The 16,788-nt window shown below is 39.1% G+C and overlaps 1 protein-coding gene across 16 annotated transcripts in view; it reads left to right on the top strand.

The window, feature by feature from the left end:
- The window catches only part of GRIP1 (glutamate receptor interacting protein 1), a 473,755-nt gene that overhangs the window by 454,731 nt on the left and 2,236 nt on the right, over positions 1–16,788 (top strand). For 7 of the 16 annotated variants that reach the window (XM_075209477.1, XM_075209466.1, XM_075209465.1 and 4 more), the window contains 10 exons: positions 912–1,057; positions 2,321–2,377; positions 3,870–4,014; positions 4,436–4,575; positions 5,468–5,653; positions 6,138–6,294; positions 11,619–11,730; positions 11,809–11,853; positions 13,700–13,933; positions 16,135–16,281. In XM_075209477.1, the coding sequence (XP_075065578.1) occupies positions 912–1,057; positions 2,321–2,377; positions 3,870–4,014; positions 4,436–4,575; positions 5,468–5,653; positions 6,138–6,294; positions 11,619–11,730; positions 11,809–11,853; positions 13,700–13,933; positions 16,135–16,281 (1,369 nt within the window). The remainder of the gene's footprint in view (positions 1–911; positions 1,058–2,320; positions 2,378–3,869; positions 4,015–4,435; positions 4,576–5,467; positions 5,654–6,137; positions 6,295–11,618; positions 11,731–11,808; positions 11,854–13,699; positions 13,934–16,134; positions 16,282–16,788) is intronic. The other 9 variants (XM_075209469.1, XM_075209468.1, XM_075209476.1 and 6 more) reach the window with 3 other exon arrangements.

Below are 16,788 nucleotides of genomic sequence, written 5' to 3'. Positions count from 1 at the left end.
TACATTGACAACTGTCGCCTTACTCCACGTATAAGAACCAACTTTAACTTTTGAATCTCAGTTGGCTAATTACCATGCTTATTAGCAATTAAATCGGACTAACATCTATGCTTGTTTATTTTGGTGTGCTTTTTATCAACAAGAATCTACAGATCATCACTTTGGTTGTTATGATCTATGTTTTTATTTAGTCCTAGTGCACACAATTATACACACAACTATATATAGGAGTATTGTTGTGATTTCACACCCACCTGCTTAATTGATGCAGTTTGACTGGTCCGGACCATAGCGTGCTATAGTACTGCATGATATTCAATGATATTGAGTGACATAGGTTAACTTTTTATATTCACTGGTGCACCAGTGTATATCGTTATACTGTGCCAACTTACCGGTAGTGTTATTCCTCAGTTTATTGATTTTTAATCAATGTATGTATGCTAGTCAGTCGTGGCAATTTTATGCTTATGCCTAAAGGCTACTAATTGTTTATATCTAATAAATTGTTACAGTTGAACCAGCGCTTTTTCTCTATTTTTTATATATTCTGTAATAAAACTGCCTGCTAATGAGAGACAACCTGGGACCACAAATGCATCTGACATGGCACAGGCAGTTGATGCAGTCCGTGCCCAGTACATTACCAGAGTGTACTGTATAATCTTGCCCCTCTGCTATCACACCATGCTTAAAATCCTTTCAGCCTATGAGTTTGTCTGGCACCCATATTTGTTTAGAGAGATTTTGAAAAGGAAATAATGATTTGATACATTCTTAAAATGTGCTTCACTTTCTATTAAAAAAAACCTGCTATGTTGGATTGCGGCTTTTATAGTGGAAACAAATAGGGAAGTTGTGCAAAAATACCTTTAATAATGGACTTATTACCCATGATTGTACACAAACAGCACAGGGACCCTGGAACTTGGTGATAAACTGCTCGCAATAGACAACATACGGCTGGACAATTGCTCCATGGAAGATGCAGTTCAGATATTGCAGCAATGTGAAGAACTTGTTAAGTTGAAGATCCGTAAAGATGAAGATAACTCAGGTGGGTGCCAAGGTCAAAGAGATAGGTCTGCATAATACTAGAATGTGTATCCCTCCTTTGTTCCTTTCTTTTTCCTAGTCTCCTTTCTACTCATATTACATTAGCATCACCACTGTCTGATGGTTTGTGAAGTCAGATTTCTTTCTTGTACTCAAAATTATGAAGTCTTAGTCTGTGCACATAATACATTGTGAAAGTACAAGGTTACGTCACCATAATTTGATAAAATATTTAGCATGTATGGTTATCGCACAGTATATGTTATGTGGCATTGTGAACTTTAAAATGGGACAATCTGGTTCTCTTTAGTAGCTGTACAGTCTGTAATGGATGCTGATCGCAATGAGTGCCGGGAATTGTTTTCTTTTAGTGCAAAATTAATCATTTGCTCAATAAAGTTCATTTGCAGGATTGTTATATTGTCCTGATTGGCATGTTATCCACCTCATTGAAGAAACCGGGGAGTCTGCTGTGTCAATTCTTCTTGGCATTTCTGTCTAGTCATGGAGTTTTGCTTTGTGCATTCACATATATCATAAATTTTAATTACTTTGCTGCTGCGCATATGCATTTACACTAATGCTGAAGTACAAGTACTATACAAAGAGGGCCACATCTATGCTTGGAGGCTAAATACTAATGGGAAATAACATGATATTCTAGTTTGTGGGGTTGCCATGGATGCTGAGGACACAGTCAGCTTACAGACAACCAGTTGGGCAACCCTGAGCTACACAATCCATATGCAGAACACTCTTTTGGGGAATATAACATTAAACACCCCCAGTAACATAATATTATCACTGAACATGATCTTAACATGGTTTATTGTATAATAAATGCTGTAAAAACTGTATGTATGCATGATAAAGAATAGTAATATATCTAGCCTCCAGAGCAAGGGCAATGCTTCTGTGCTGTTGGTCAAGGAATGCTAAATGATGTAACATTTTCTCTGTTTCTCCCCCTTGGTAGTATATAGATTGTGCCCCTCTTATTGAGCCGCTACCATTACTTATATAGTCACTAAAGCTGCTGTATATTTCTACTGTCCAGGCTTCTCTTCCTCTAAAATGTGTATTCGGAGGTGACCATATCACCAGTTGACATCTTTTTATATTTAGAATATCATTTACAAATGCTGGCTATCCTCTTCATATGCCTGTTCTGACAAACATACTTAAATGACTTCTCTCATTCTTTTCCAATTGCATTTTACTCTGTCTTTCCCTTTGCTTCTATTATTCACCTTTCTTTTTTTAGGCACCTGCCACCAACAGAACCGCTATATAGCTGGCTTACTAAGCTCATTCAATATAGGTACTTTACCTAATGTGACCAATCTTGTTACTTGACCCACACCTTTTCTTTACTAGCATTTCTTAAGCTGGCCACACAAATGCAATATATCACAGCGTGGCCTCAAAACGAGCCCAATGCACAATAGAAACTGTATCAGATTAACTAGATTATTATTGGGCATGTTAGAATATGTGGTTGGAAGAGGACCGCCATCACAATGTGTGTTTTAGTCGCAGTGAATGCAAGAAGTGGCCCAGCCACTTGTTCCAATAGCAGGATCTCGTCCAGTTTGCCCACTGCCTATGTGGGAGACCAAATTGAACCCTGTTGCTCAACTCTTGGGCCAAGTGGCAGAATCAGCTTGTGTGTGGCCAGCTTTAGGCTGTAATCAGGGTTTTTAATTGCTAATTGCATCTATTCATTTTATTTATATCTGAACATTGTTTAAAAGAATTGTAAAAGGTGCTGAAACTTAGTAACATAGTAGTAACATAGTTGATGAGGTTGAAAAAAGACACCAGTCCATCAACTTCAACCTATTTTGGATCTCCTGCGATCCCTCACTTATCTTTGAAATTGATCCAGAGTAAGCAACCGCCAATCTGTTTCAATTGTGAAAATCCCCCCAGACTCAATATTGTAGTCCTATTTTTACCCTATATCCACTACTATCCTTCATTTTAATTAAGGGTCGTATCCCTGGATACACTTTTCCGCCAAAAAATTGTCTAACCCTTTCTTAAACATATCTATTGAATCTGCCATCACAACCTTCCCTGGCAGTGAATTCCATATCTTGACTGCCCTTACTGTAAAGAACCCCTTCCTTTGCTGGTTGTGAAATTTCCTCTCCTCTAACCTTAGGGGATGACCACGTGTCCTGTGTATGGTCCTTGGGGTAAAAAGTTCCCATGAAAGTTCTCTGTATTTACCCCTAATGTATTTGCACATAGTAATCATATCTCCCCTTAGACGCCTCTTTTCTAAAGTAAACATGCCTAAACTGGCTATCCTTTCCTCATAACTTAATGACTCCATACCCTTTATAAATTTTGTCGCCCTTCTCTGAACCCTTTCTAGTTCCAAATTATCTTTTTTATGCAGTGGTGCCCAGAACTGTACTGCATATTCAAATGAGCATTGTTATTATCATTAATTTGTAGTATTATTTTATAATCCCTTACTTGATTTTGATTCCAAAATGAATACATTCCCGCTCTAAGGGTAACATGTTATGCTTGTGTTCCTCAAGATACTTTTTTACAAAAAGAAATGACATGAAAAGTCAGTATGTTAACAACCGCCAGTTTTTTGTTTTTTTTGTTAAATGCTGCCAGACCCTCCAGTGTGGACAATATGCTTCGCCCCAGTAAACCTAAATGTCTGGCAGCCGTACACAATGAGGGCATATCGACTAATAAAGATGCAATGCAGTTAATCTCCTAAGTGTTTTTAGTTAATTACGACGGATCTCAGCAGTAAGATTGAGACACCATATTCACATTTACAGATGAACAGGAGAGCAGTGGAGCCATCATTTACACCGTTGAACTGAAGAGGTATGGCGGACCCTTGGGAATTACAATTTCGGGCACTGAAGAACCTTTTGATCCAATTATCATTTCAAGCCTTACTAAAGGTGGACTGGCAGAAAGGTAATGTACTGTTACTTATGATTGTCATACAGTCATGTAGTACAAGTCTTCTGTTATATTTACATTATATTTACATTGCACATACACAACTGCTCATAGCTGATATCCATACAGCCCCACAGAAGCACATTATGTACTCTCCCTCTAATAAGAGGCTCTAAGCAGCTATTTGTGCAGTGCTAAACAAAATGACCTTATAGTTTGCATTTTAAAACTGATTTCTCTTTTTTTTATACAGTGAAAAGATTTCTTTAATGAAAGCTCATGAGTTATTAGGAATGACTTATTGTCACACGTATTATGTCAGTTTTGTTATGAAAATTTAAATTCAGGGAAAGCATCTTATTTTTATAGCTAAAGTAAATTTTAATTTGTTCTTGCAAATAAGTTCTGTTGTTGTTGTGCTTTTTTTTGCCTACAGGACAGGTGCAATACATGTAGGAGATCGTATTCTAGCCATAAACAGTAACAGTCTGAAAGGCAAACCTTTGAGTGAAGCCATTCATTTATTACAGATGGCAGGGGAAACTGTCACTTTAAAAATCAAGAAGCAGACTGATGGTAAGTGTTGGTTTTCCATAATATATGTCGTTTATGGACAATTAATGTTTTGGTACACATTCCCTAATTAGAATTTGGGTTTATTTTTACTTAAAACCGGTGCATTTTACCTGCATTTTTCAAATAAATTCAATTTGAGGGTTTAAAGGTCTTATTTTTGTCCTGACTTTTAAAAACCCTGGTTTTCCCCTGCAACATTCTTAAAAAGTGGGATTGAGCAGGTTCTTCTCCCTCCATTCCAGATATCTCAAGCCACATGTCACAACTCTAGGACACTGTCCTATTGAGATCTAATACAGGCCTAATGTAGAGTATGGGACATTGTTTCATATGACCCTGTGTATGAAACTACCCATCTGCAGTCTGTATAGGGCATTCCTTTTAGCTTTTGTATGTAGCCAGCTGCTCACCCGGAGCCTGAGTCAATAAGGAGAGCAAAACATAAAAAGGAGTAACACTTGCACCTGGGCAAAACCATGTTGCATTGGAGGGGAGGTAAATTTAAAATGTGTGGACAGATTTATAGTTGGGATAGGACATGTCCTAGATCAACTTTAAATGTCAGTGTAATAATAAAGCTGTCAAGTATTTGTGTGCTACATGAAAAAACAGCCAGTATTTAACTTATGTGCAAAATAATAAACTGATTTGCACCCCTTCCATTGTAACATGGTTTGTCCCAGAGAACATTTACTCCTTTTTTGCCTTAATGACTCAGGCCCCAGACTCTAGCTTTATCTTTACTCCACATAGATGTAAGAAAGAGAAGCAGCATTTGTGTTAGTGTTACAAAGCAATAAGTTATGAACCAAATATCTCTCACATCACTTAGCATGTACTCCTGTTTACTCTGCAAGAGGTCTTCATGACCAAACTTATATTTGTCTTTCAGCATCTAGTCCCAAGACGCTTACCTCACACAGCTCACTTAATCTACAAGATGATGCAGAGGATGATACACCTGTCACTCAGAAGTCCAGCAACCTCTCTGACATTTATTCCACTACCGTGCCAAGTGTGGACAGCGCAGTTGAGTCGTGGGACGGCTCTGCTGTGGATACTGCTTACGGAAGTCAAGGTAAAGCTTAGTTCCTTAGACGTAGTTTAGGTAAATTCTGGTAAGTACTGTGGAGTTGAAATTCGACCTATATGGTATTGTGTATTTTTGTAATTATACCAGACAATTTGTCGAGATTCTTACTATATGACCGCCATACGCATGCTATAGTTCAGGTGGAGAAGGTTGTATTTATCATGATGGGCATTTGAGTAAGCATAACTACGAGAAGCGCTGGCTCCTCGTTTTGGCCTACTCCAGTATTTGTTATTTATGTAGCTTAGCACAGAACTACTTCAGTTTCAGATATAGGATTGAACCAGTGATCAATATTTTGTTTTTACTGGTTAAATACTTAAGTGTCGGTGAGACAGAATATAAACTCTGCTAACTAGGGTCTCATTTGCCCCCTAATACAATTGGGTACATTTTGTCAAAACTAGATTAACTCATGCTTAGTAAGAAATACTGTGTTTTGATTTTATCGGTTTCTATTCATTTCTAGGACCTAACTTCCAAGCATCTGGATTCAATTTCAATGCCTATGAATGGAGAAACCCCAAACAGAAGAGCAGTCTGTCTCCTTTGAATAGACCAACTAATAATCACTTTCATGACACAGGGCTTAGCGATGATGAATGGGAAAGACCTACAGCCAGTGGGTAAGTTGTGCACTGCATAGTTGGAGTATGCTATATCTACAGATGGTCTATAGGTGGTACGATATCCTTTTATAATGTAGTGAATTTACAGGGGTTTTTTTTATTAATCCTGGGCGAGTTGTTGTGCTTCCTGATGTCATTCTGCCAATTAGAATAGAGCATTTTTATCAGAGTAATACCTCAAGGCAGTAATGCCCAAACCGCAGCCCATGGGCCGTATGCAGCCTCATTAACTTCCCCAGCAGCCCAGAATGTAACAAAGCCTGGGAGCAACATCAAAAATCTCTCTTCACTTCCATTCCACGCACCAAGTGTGTAAAGTTAGGGTCTCTCTGTCTTGCTGAGGGCAAGTACATTATGCAAAGGAAACATGCAGCCATAGAAGGGAGATGCATGCATATACACACTCAGACTGTCACTATGCCAGGAAACATGAGATTAAGAGATTTTAGGAAGTAAAGAAAATAAAATAGTAAGGTCCCATAGATTGTAAGCTTGCGAGCAGGGCCTTCTCACCTCTTTGTCTGTTTTACCCAGTTTGTTTATTAGTTTATTACGTTTGTCCCCAATTGTAAAGCGCTACGGAATATGTTGGCGCTATATAAATAAATGATGATGATGATGATGAAGGTCTGCATTTAGCTATGGTTTTGATGATCTTAAAAGAAACCAGACTCCTAACTCTTTGTAAGTCCCCATAGTCTGTGGTTTGATTAACCAGGAAGCAAGGGATATGGGGACCTTGCTTCCAACTGGGGGCTGCTCACGATTAGACTGGGATATACTGTATATAGTAAATTCTCCATAGGTCTGGGTCTTTATGGTAAAGCCTCCATAGGTATGTGGTGGTCTGTATAACAAAGTTTTACCATAGGTCTGTCTGCTTTGTAAAACAGTCAGAGATTTGGAGCTCTGCATTTTATAGCGGCCTCCAGAACAGGGTTCACATTGAATAGTAGTCACTAATATACATTGTAATAATGTAGTGGTTCATTAGAATGCTCTCTGCATTGTATATCATTCACTAGATGCTCTCTGCATGGTCCCTGGTCACATTGTATACTGGCTTTTTTTTATCTGTATCTAGGATTCAGTCTGCAATGAGTACTAGTCAGATAGATTATAGCTCTTTGACATAACTTGATGTGCATAGCCAATGAAATATATGAAACCACTCACATTAGAGAAACCAGCACCGATTTTTCAGTAACCTGCTGGCTGAAGAACCTTGAACACTTGCTTCTCTTTTTTCCCTACAAAACTTTGCCAATTCATCCCTGAGTACCAATTACATTTATTTGCAATCTAAAACATATGATTAATGATGATGACACCCAAGCACCATTAGCGATTAAGGGTAAGCATCCAATAATAAAGCTATTATGCTTTGTGGTTTATGCCTAAATCTGTTCCAGGAAGTTTTATTAACCCATACTGTCACAGAGATACTAAACTCTAGCCTTACACACAACCTTTTGTTGTGAAGCAGCATGGCTCAAGTACTGGAATCTCTAGATTTGTCATGTAATTACACTTGATAATACAGTACATACATTAAAGAGAAAATTAATACTATAAAGAGCTCTTGCAAGAATTCTGTTCCTAACACACAAAGCCAACTACACTACCCTGCTGGGTAGTCATACAATCTCAACTTTGGTGTTTTTTGATGTGTTAGCTCTTTGTTCAGGTGCTTCAGTGCTGGGAGTCATTCAGTTGCAGTTTAGTGCTGGACTCTTGGAGCTGGGGAGATGCTCCGAGCCCCTTTGGTCTCTCAGCTGCACTTGTTTTTCAATATCATCTGGAGTCTTTCTGAGTCTAGTGAAAGACATCTGTACTGTACTAAACATCTTTACACAAACCCTTAGCTCAGAGAGGACACAGGATATCTCAAATTTAAACAGTTCGGAAGGGTCACAGACTTCTGACATCCCACAACCTAGAATAGTGAGTAAAGCAGCTGAAACAGGAATTTTGCAATTATGCTTTATTTCTCCCCTTCCTACACCATATAAGGTGTGACCGTTCTCTTTATCGTAAAGATATCGCTCTATCCTATTGAGCCTTGTTTGCTGTTTACTCTATTTGTGTGAAACTTCTGCCCTCTGGTGGTTATCTTTTACTACAGTATCTTATATCGCTACATATGCTCTCCCCCATAGCTCTGTCTGGAGCATATTAAATTGGCAATAGTGTTTGATGCTCAGTTTTGTTCAGCTGCCAACTGCTGATTTATTGACCCTCCTGAGGGTCGCTCATCACATGAAGTCCATTGGAGTCTGTAACGACATGAACCAAGTGAGTGAATTGATGTTGCCCATGCAGTAAAGTTCTTTATTAGTGACACTATATGTACAACCTACTTTGAATCTAGATTTTAGATCTTAACCTACTCTTCTTCTATTAACCACTCCAATAACTGAGTGCTATGCCTCCAATAAAAACTACTGTAATCAAATTACCTCCTCCAGTATGTTTTCCCCATTGGAGGAAGAGCCCTCAACATCTAAAGACAAAAGAAAAGAGGACTTGCCCATTCCTAAACCCAAAAGATATCTCACCTCAGAAAGATCTAGGCCTAAACTCAGATTTAGTTGTGCCTCCCTCCTCCCCTCCAACATAGGTTAATTACTGCAGGGAAAAAAGTGCAGTCAAATAAACACTTTAGCATTAAGTTCTGGGCTATTTATATAACAACTTATTAAGAATAAAAATAACATTAAACATATTTAAAATCAATAATCAAATGCATATCTTGTACTACTTATAGTACATGTAATTCTGTCTGAATAGAAATAGGTGTGAGTGTTCAAAATTCATTCAAGAAGAACAGTATATTTCAATCTTTGAGAATCGTAGATATTTTGTAACTGAAAAATCTTATTCAGCTCTTTACTTTTACAACAAGTTTTTGACTAAGCATGCATGCTGTTGATTCATCAATAAACTTCTCGTGTGTCAATAAATCATTACTTGCACAGAGATGTGGATCACAGATTCTCCAATAAATAGAGGTGTATTGGTATTCTGATTGCCGATTAGAAAATGTCCCTTAAGGATCCACATTGACTGAAGAGGATCCAGTAGATTTATTCAGTATGACTTTCACTCTCAACACTCCACAGAGACTGCGCTGACCAAGGTTGTCAATGATTTGATCACAGCAAAAGATGAAGGCGATTACTCTTCTAATTCTCCTGGAAAACTCTGCTGCATTTGACACTGTTGACCACTCTCTCCTCATACAAACGCTACAATCCCTAGGTCTTGAAAGCACTGTCCTATCCTGGTTCTCAACCTACCTATCTAACACTGAAAGACCGATTAATTTCTCTGGATCCACCTCTGCTCTGCTTTCTTTATCAGTTGGAGTACCACAAGGCTCAGTCCTAGGTCCTCTGCTATTCTCTATCTACACCACTTTTCTTGGAAAACTAATACGCTCCTTTGGATTTCAGTAGCATATCTATGTGGATGATACACAAATCTATCTATCCGCTCCAGATCTTTCACCATCTGTGTTGTCTCGCGTTACTGACTTTCTGCCATTTCATCCTAGATGTCTTCTCGCCAACAAATCTTTCAAAAACTGAATTAATAATATTCCCACCGAAAACCAGAAGTTTTCTGCCTGACATTTCTATCTCTGTTGATAACATGACTATAAATCCCACACCACTAGCTTGCTGCCTAGGTGTAATCCTTGACTCAAAACTATCATTTATTCCCCACATCAACTCTATATCTAAATCATGCTACATACATCTAAAGAACATTTCCAGAATATGCACATATCTCACACAAGACACTGCAAAAACCTTAATTCATGCACTTATCATCTCCCACATCGACTATTGCAATTCCCTCCTTACTGGTCTTCCCAAAGTCAGACTTGAAGCCCTACAATCTATTTTGCACGCAACGGCTAGATTGATTTTCCTTGCAAACCGTTCTTCCTCTGCTGAGCCACTCTGTCAGTCTCTACATTGGTTGCCTATATTTCAACGAATCCAATATAACATTTTTCTACTACCATACAAGGCCGTCAACAAAATTGCACAGACATACATCTCCTCATTTGTCTCAAAAAATCTCCCGACTCGACACCTCTGTTTGGAAGAGAGATGCAGATCTTGTGCAACTCTCATCACATCCTCCCATTCCCGGTTACAGGACTTTTTTCGGGCTGCACCCACTTTGTGGAATTCCCTCCCTAGCACAGGAAGACAAGTCTTCAAGCGTTCTCTGAAAACCCATCTCTTCAGACAAGCTTATAATATTCCTCAACAGCATCTTAATCTCCCTAGGTTACCCTATTACCACTAGGGATGTGCACCGGCCACTTTTGGTGTCTCGTGTTTTGGATTCGGATTTGCTTGAGGTTTTGGGTTCGGATTTGTTTCGCAAAACACCTGACAAAAGGTTTTGGATTCGGATTTATTTTTAAAAAAACATAAAAAGTGCTAAAAACCAGGTTTGTGTTTTTTTTTTTCACTCCTACGCTATTATTAACCTCAATAACAATCATTTCCACTAATTTCCAGTCTATTCTGAACACCTCACAATATTGTTTTAAGGCCAAAAGGTTGCACGGAGGTAGCTTGAGCACCTAATGCCAAAAAAAGAGGTACAAGATGGAATTGTTCTGGGCCCTCCCTCCCACCCCTCGCGAGACTTGGACGACAGAGCCTCATTTTCATTTTTTTGGCCGCCGGAAATATCCGAACAGTGTTTGGATCCGCACTGTTCGGGTGGGCTATTATTAGCGGAATCCGAGCCCGCTCATCTCTAATTACCACCCTCTACACAGCTAACACAAGATAACAATTTTAAGATCAACATAGTTGTGTAACTGAACCAGCTAGAATGCAAAGGTAAAAACTATTCAGTGGGCTGTGTGATCAATGTGCAATATGATATAGCACATGCCCTTGTGTTTTAAACTCCCATTGTCCCCGTAGATTGTAAGCTTGAAAGCAGGGCCCTCTTACCCAGTATTGTCTTATAAATGTTTGTTCCCAATTGTAAAGCGCTACAGAATTTACTGGCACTATATAGATGATGAAAAACATATGACCTGCCTTAGTTATTGTTTTCACAAATATTGCATTTGTACATAAAGTTGTGGGTGCCCCCTATACCCTCATTGTTATTTCTCCCTCACTTTCTATATCCCTATTGTTTAAAATGTTCTTTCAATAAAATTAAAAATTATTAATGCAAGAGGAGCAAAGCGGGATACGGCTCTACCCCCCAAACAAAGTTTTACTATGAAGACTGGTGATTTCTGGCATGTTAATATGTGTAATGTCTTATGATCCTAGATTTATTGGAGGTCCGGAGGACCCAGAAGCTGACCAAGAGGAAAATTTCTGGTCTCAGGCACTAGAGGATCTAGAAACTTGTGGACAGTCAGGAATTCTCAGAGAACTAGAGGTAATATGCAAACACTGATAACACAAAAGTTTGGATTCTGTTTGTTACTTAGATAACATCCTTTTATTATTTTTACAGGAGAAACCTGACATGCACAAATGTTCTAAGAACATGAGTCTCTTGGTATACAATTCTGTGTGTTGCTTTCTGTGTGTTGAACTAGCCTCCTGCTTGTCCTGGCTAGAGTGCAGCGTGTGCAAGTTAATACAGCATGTACATCTATAGCTTGTTATTGCATACCCTATGCCATTTTATAAATATAAACAAAACAAACAACCCCCATTTACTAAGTTTGTATATTTAGTGTATGCAAATAATATAAAGTATATATATTACTTACATTATTGATATGTATTGGTCAGGCTCACATGCTTTACAATGTTTGATTAGGCAATCTGGTTAAACTAAGAATCCACAGTAGAGGCTGGACATTTGCACACAGCTGAGTCTTGGCTCTGTGTAGGACACTCAATCAGTAGAATTCTTACAACCTTCAAAACTTATTGAGACATGCTTGATATTAGGGCAATCTTGCTCAGTCCCAGTACTATACCACCCAGGCCAAGCTAGTACAGCTGGGGATACAAGCTATGGTGATTGCATATGCAATTTTGTACAAATGAGGCTTTAGATGATCCAAGATGTCTCGTTAACCCTCCCTGAGTTTTGATGATTGCTTTACTTATTCCACTGTTAGCCATAAAATATGGCAATTTTGTCTTCTAAACAACTTACTAGTGCAACCACACAACAAACTTTTATAAAAACAAAAAAAAAAATCAACATGACAGCTGAGCCCTCTAGTAGCAGGACACAGATTGATTTATTCTCATACATCCCATCAACATAGAATCTGCCTGTTTCTCAGAGGCTGCTGTGTGTGCTGGCTGATAGCATGTGAAACACTGAGTAAAATCTATCCTTTGCTCCTGGGTTCAGAGTGAATCTGAGCACTCCTGGGATATTCCTATCTGTACTGCATAGGAACTGACAGGGATATGTATAACTGGTGAAACAATGTGCAAAGCACCACGTGTGAAGTAGACTGGATGTTGGTTGGCATTACAAATGACAACAAAATTGGTTGTATTTATTACTTAATAGAAGGTTACCAGTTTTGCTTTGTACTAGATACTTTTCAAACACAATTTTAGTACTTGAATCTAAATGAAAAATAACACTAACCTATGGTAAATTTTACACTTCTATTCATTAATGGTACAAAATAAATAAATTTTCAAATAGATGAATGTGATTCAAAAACTTGCGCATATTGCTGATTTTATGCATGTCCCAGGAGTTCCTTACAGGAGATTTGGAATATAGTACAAATAAGATAAAAGGTTTCTGCTACTTGGTACAATAAAAAATAAACGTTATTAAGAAGCATGAATCGCTTTTATTATAATCTGCCTTTTGTCAAACATCTGATGAGAAGGGTTTTTTCCCAGTGCAATGAATATTGTGATATAACGCTGATCAGTATAACAGTTTCATTATATGATTAGACACCTATGAATGACTATCAAGCTAGGAGTAGCTCTTTATAACAACTGCCATTATGTTATATTGATTTGAACAGGGCAGATGCAGAACAAACTGCACCCAGAAATTGTGTGTAAAGATGTCAAAATGAACACAAAATTTACCCTTGCATTGTGCTTATTATTCAGCATTTGTCCTGTGTACCTAGGTGCTCTGGATATGAGGATCATTAAATACAAACAATTGTTAATTCCACATCCAGTTGCTTATATGATGATTGTGTTTTCTATACATTTTACACTTTATTGTTCTGCAGCCAGTCATTAGAAGCTATTCTGCACAGTAAACATGTTAATACGTGACCCACAAACATTCAAAGATATAACCAGTGTTACTCTAGCACTGCCAATTTATTCTACTGTTTGGATGTAGAGCAGTCTATAAAAAGAGTTAATGAGAATTGTTGTTTGTATTCATGCTGAAGGCAACCATCATGTCAGGCAGCACGCTAAGCTTGAATCACGAAAACTCGCAGCCTCGTGGGCAGTTGGGCCGGCAAGCAAGTTTCCAAGAGAAGAACTCTGCCAGGCTACATTACAGCCAGAGCACCCGCAGCAACACATTACCCTCTGATGTCGGGAGAAAATCTGTAGCCATGAGAAAAATGAAACAAGAAATGAAAGAGATTATGTCACCAACTCCCGTGGAGTTACACAAGGTCAGTTCCAGTCCACTCCTGCCTAAAATGTACAGTTTGTGGCAAGCTCTGACCATGTTTAAGAACTTATTTAGGTAGCGATAATTAAATATGGCAGGGGTAGCCAACCAGTCGGAGCCTAAGAGCCAAAAAATACCTACAGATATGGCAAAGAGCCAACTTTACCTTCTATATACTGTGTATATATAATGTACACATATAAACATGCGCATTCATAACACACACACACACACAGTTAATTATTATTATGAACATTTTGCCAATGGTGGATGTTATATTTTCTGAGCTCACCTTACTGCTGTGTCCAGCGGACGTGGGTTCAAAGGGTACTTAGAAGCACCGTGAGCTACTGTGGAGAGACTGTCTTCAACAGTTCCCTCCACAGTAATTGTCTTTTTTTTTTTCATCCCAACTTCACAAATAGCCAACATGTCCACTGTACCTCCCCACATGCCTCTCATTCCACCCCGCACGCTCCATACATGCCACTAGATCTACCTGCATTCCTCATACACCACATGCCCCTTGTATACCACCAGACCTCATTAGATGCTCATCAGACCACCTTACATATGCCATAAGATCTGCCACATGCCGATCAGCCTCCCCAATTTTTATTAAATCTAACATTAATACCACTTACCTTACACACAGCCTGGATCCCGTGAAAAAAGGAAGGAAGGAGGGAGGGAGAGCTCTCTCCACTGTCTCCTCCTCCTTTCCTGATTTGACTGATTACGCCCTGTGACCTCCCTGCATTGTGCACAGGTGGTCACATGATTGGGGAGTTGCGCTGGCTGAGGACCGAACTGCCCATGCTAGCATTGGAGCCGCATGTGGTTCGAGAGCCGCGGGTTGGCCTTGAAATATGGCAGCGGTTCCCAAACTGTGTGCGCGGCTCTCAGGGGTGCCGCGGGCCAGCCCTAAAAAAAAAAAAAAAGAAAGAAAACAGACTTACCAATCCGCCTGGTCCGGGACCCAGCAGCCTCTTCTCTCCCGCAGCTGTCACTGAATGATGTCAGTGACAGCTGTGGGAGAGAGGAGGCTGCTGGGTCCCGGCGCCAAGCGGATTGGTAAGTTTTTGTTTTCTATCTTTTTTCTATTGCTGGCGCCTGGCGTGGGACAGAGTGAGAGGGATTGTAGCAGAGGAGGGGGACAGCGTGACAGAGGAGGGGGACATCGTGACAGAGAGGCAGAGGAGGGGACAGAGAGGCAGAGGAGGGGGACAGCGTGAGGGCAGTGTGCGTGGATGTAGAGGGGCATTTTTGCATACAACTAAATAAGTATTTCTGTTGTGACCTAAATACTTATAACAATTTTTTGACCCAACTACTTCTAAAACAGGACTGCTCAGTAATTATTTTGGAGGGGTGCTTTGAAAAAATTTGGAGACTCTTAGGGTGCCGCGAACTGCAAAAATTTGGGAACCACTGAAATATGGTATAAAAACATTCTACAATATTTAGATAATCAGTTGAGGATAACTGACATTACATAAACTATACATAAACCCTGAGCACAGTACTATGAACCAGTAGAACTGCTATTCTACTTGTACAAAAAATTGCAGCCTTCTCTAACACATTTGCAGATGTATGATAAGCCACCTGCACTTCACAGCTCTTCTGCTAATAGGGTGGTTCAAACTAAATAGGGAGTCCCTATATACTGGACCATACATATGTGTTTTAAAATGGATAGTTAACTTCCCAAGAGGTACCCTAAGAGCCTCCAATTGGCACTAGAGGACCATCACTCCCCATCAGCTACTGATATGACATGCCACTCACATAATCCTTATCAAATCTACAACGGTAGGCAGTGAATAATTAGAATATTGTACAGGTGTCCAGGAGTGCCTGGCCAATGATGTAACAGAGTGATAAATACACATTGAATTTACAGATTTACTAACTATAACTTTAGTTAGAAACTGATTTTTATACACTGCTTCCATTGTGCAGCGATGGACCCGTGCTTTATATTCTTAAAGCCATAAATGATATACTTAATGGGCAAAAATAACAGTGACAGACATAGCTATTTGCTTATTCATACATTTGTTTATCTTTGGATATATTTTACAAATATAGTTATTGTTTTCGTCCTGGCAAATTCTATAGTGTTACTTTTATTTTTTTAAGAAATTCACAAGCATTGCATTAATCTACAAACTTTACATTGATCTTTTTCTCCTGCAGGTCTCTTTATTTAAAGACTCCGATAGAGAAGACTTTGGATTTAGTGTAGCTGATGGCTTGCTGGAAAAGGGTGTATATGTGAAGAACATTCGGCCTAGTGGACCTGGAGATATAGGGGGACTTAAGCCATTTGACCGGCTCCTACAGGTAATGGTCCTAAACATCACATTATAGGTTTGTTCTTTAGTACATGATGTGGAAAACCTAGTAACTGTCTAATGCTCCAGTCACTTGTGTAAGTTTGAGGCTACTCATGTTTCACACACTATCTTCCTCTTCTGAACAGTGGTAACAAATGAGACAACGAATCCACATTAAGCCTGTGCTATAATGTAGTAGTCCTTTAAATTGCCATCCAACATAAATATTGGCAGTTCACTATATAGCAGAAAATGACAATGCATCCTATGCACCTCAAACCAGATGCAAGTACAAGATACACAACGAAGTTCAAGCATAAAATCACCCAGTCTCCTAGTGATCCTCACACTATTCTGGTGTGTTGAGGAAAAGGTATGTTGCACCCCTGTGTGCATCGGTCATGCTATCTTCTACCTTTTTCAAGTATGGGGAGACTGTATTTCTCCTGTCCTGAAAACTTCACCTACAGATGCATTGTTCACTGCCCTTTGATACATGATAAAGCTGCTCTAT

Source organism: Mixophyes fleayi, chromosome 4 (genome assembly GCF_038048845.1).
Source record: "Mixophyes fleayi isolate aMixFle1 chromosome 4, aMixFle1.hap1, whole genome shotgun sequence".
In the NCBI taxonomy this organism is placed as follows: domain Eukaryota; kingdom Metazoa; phylum Chordata; class Amphibia; order Anura; family Limnodynastidae; genus Mixophyes; species Mixophyes fleayi.
Note: the sequence above shows the minus strand (reverse complement) of the source record. Positions and strands in the feature narration are given on the sequence as shown.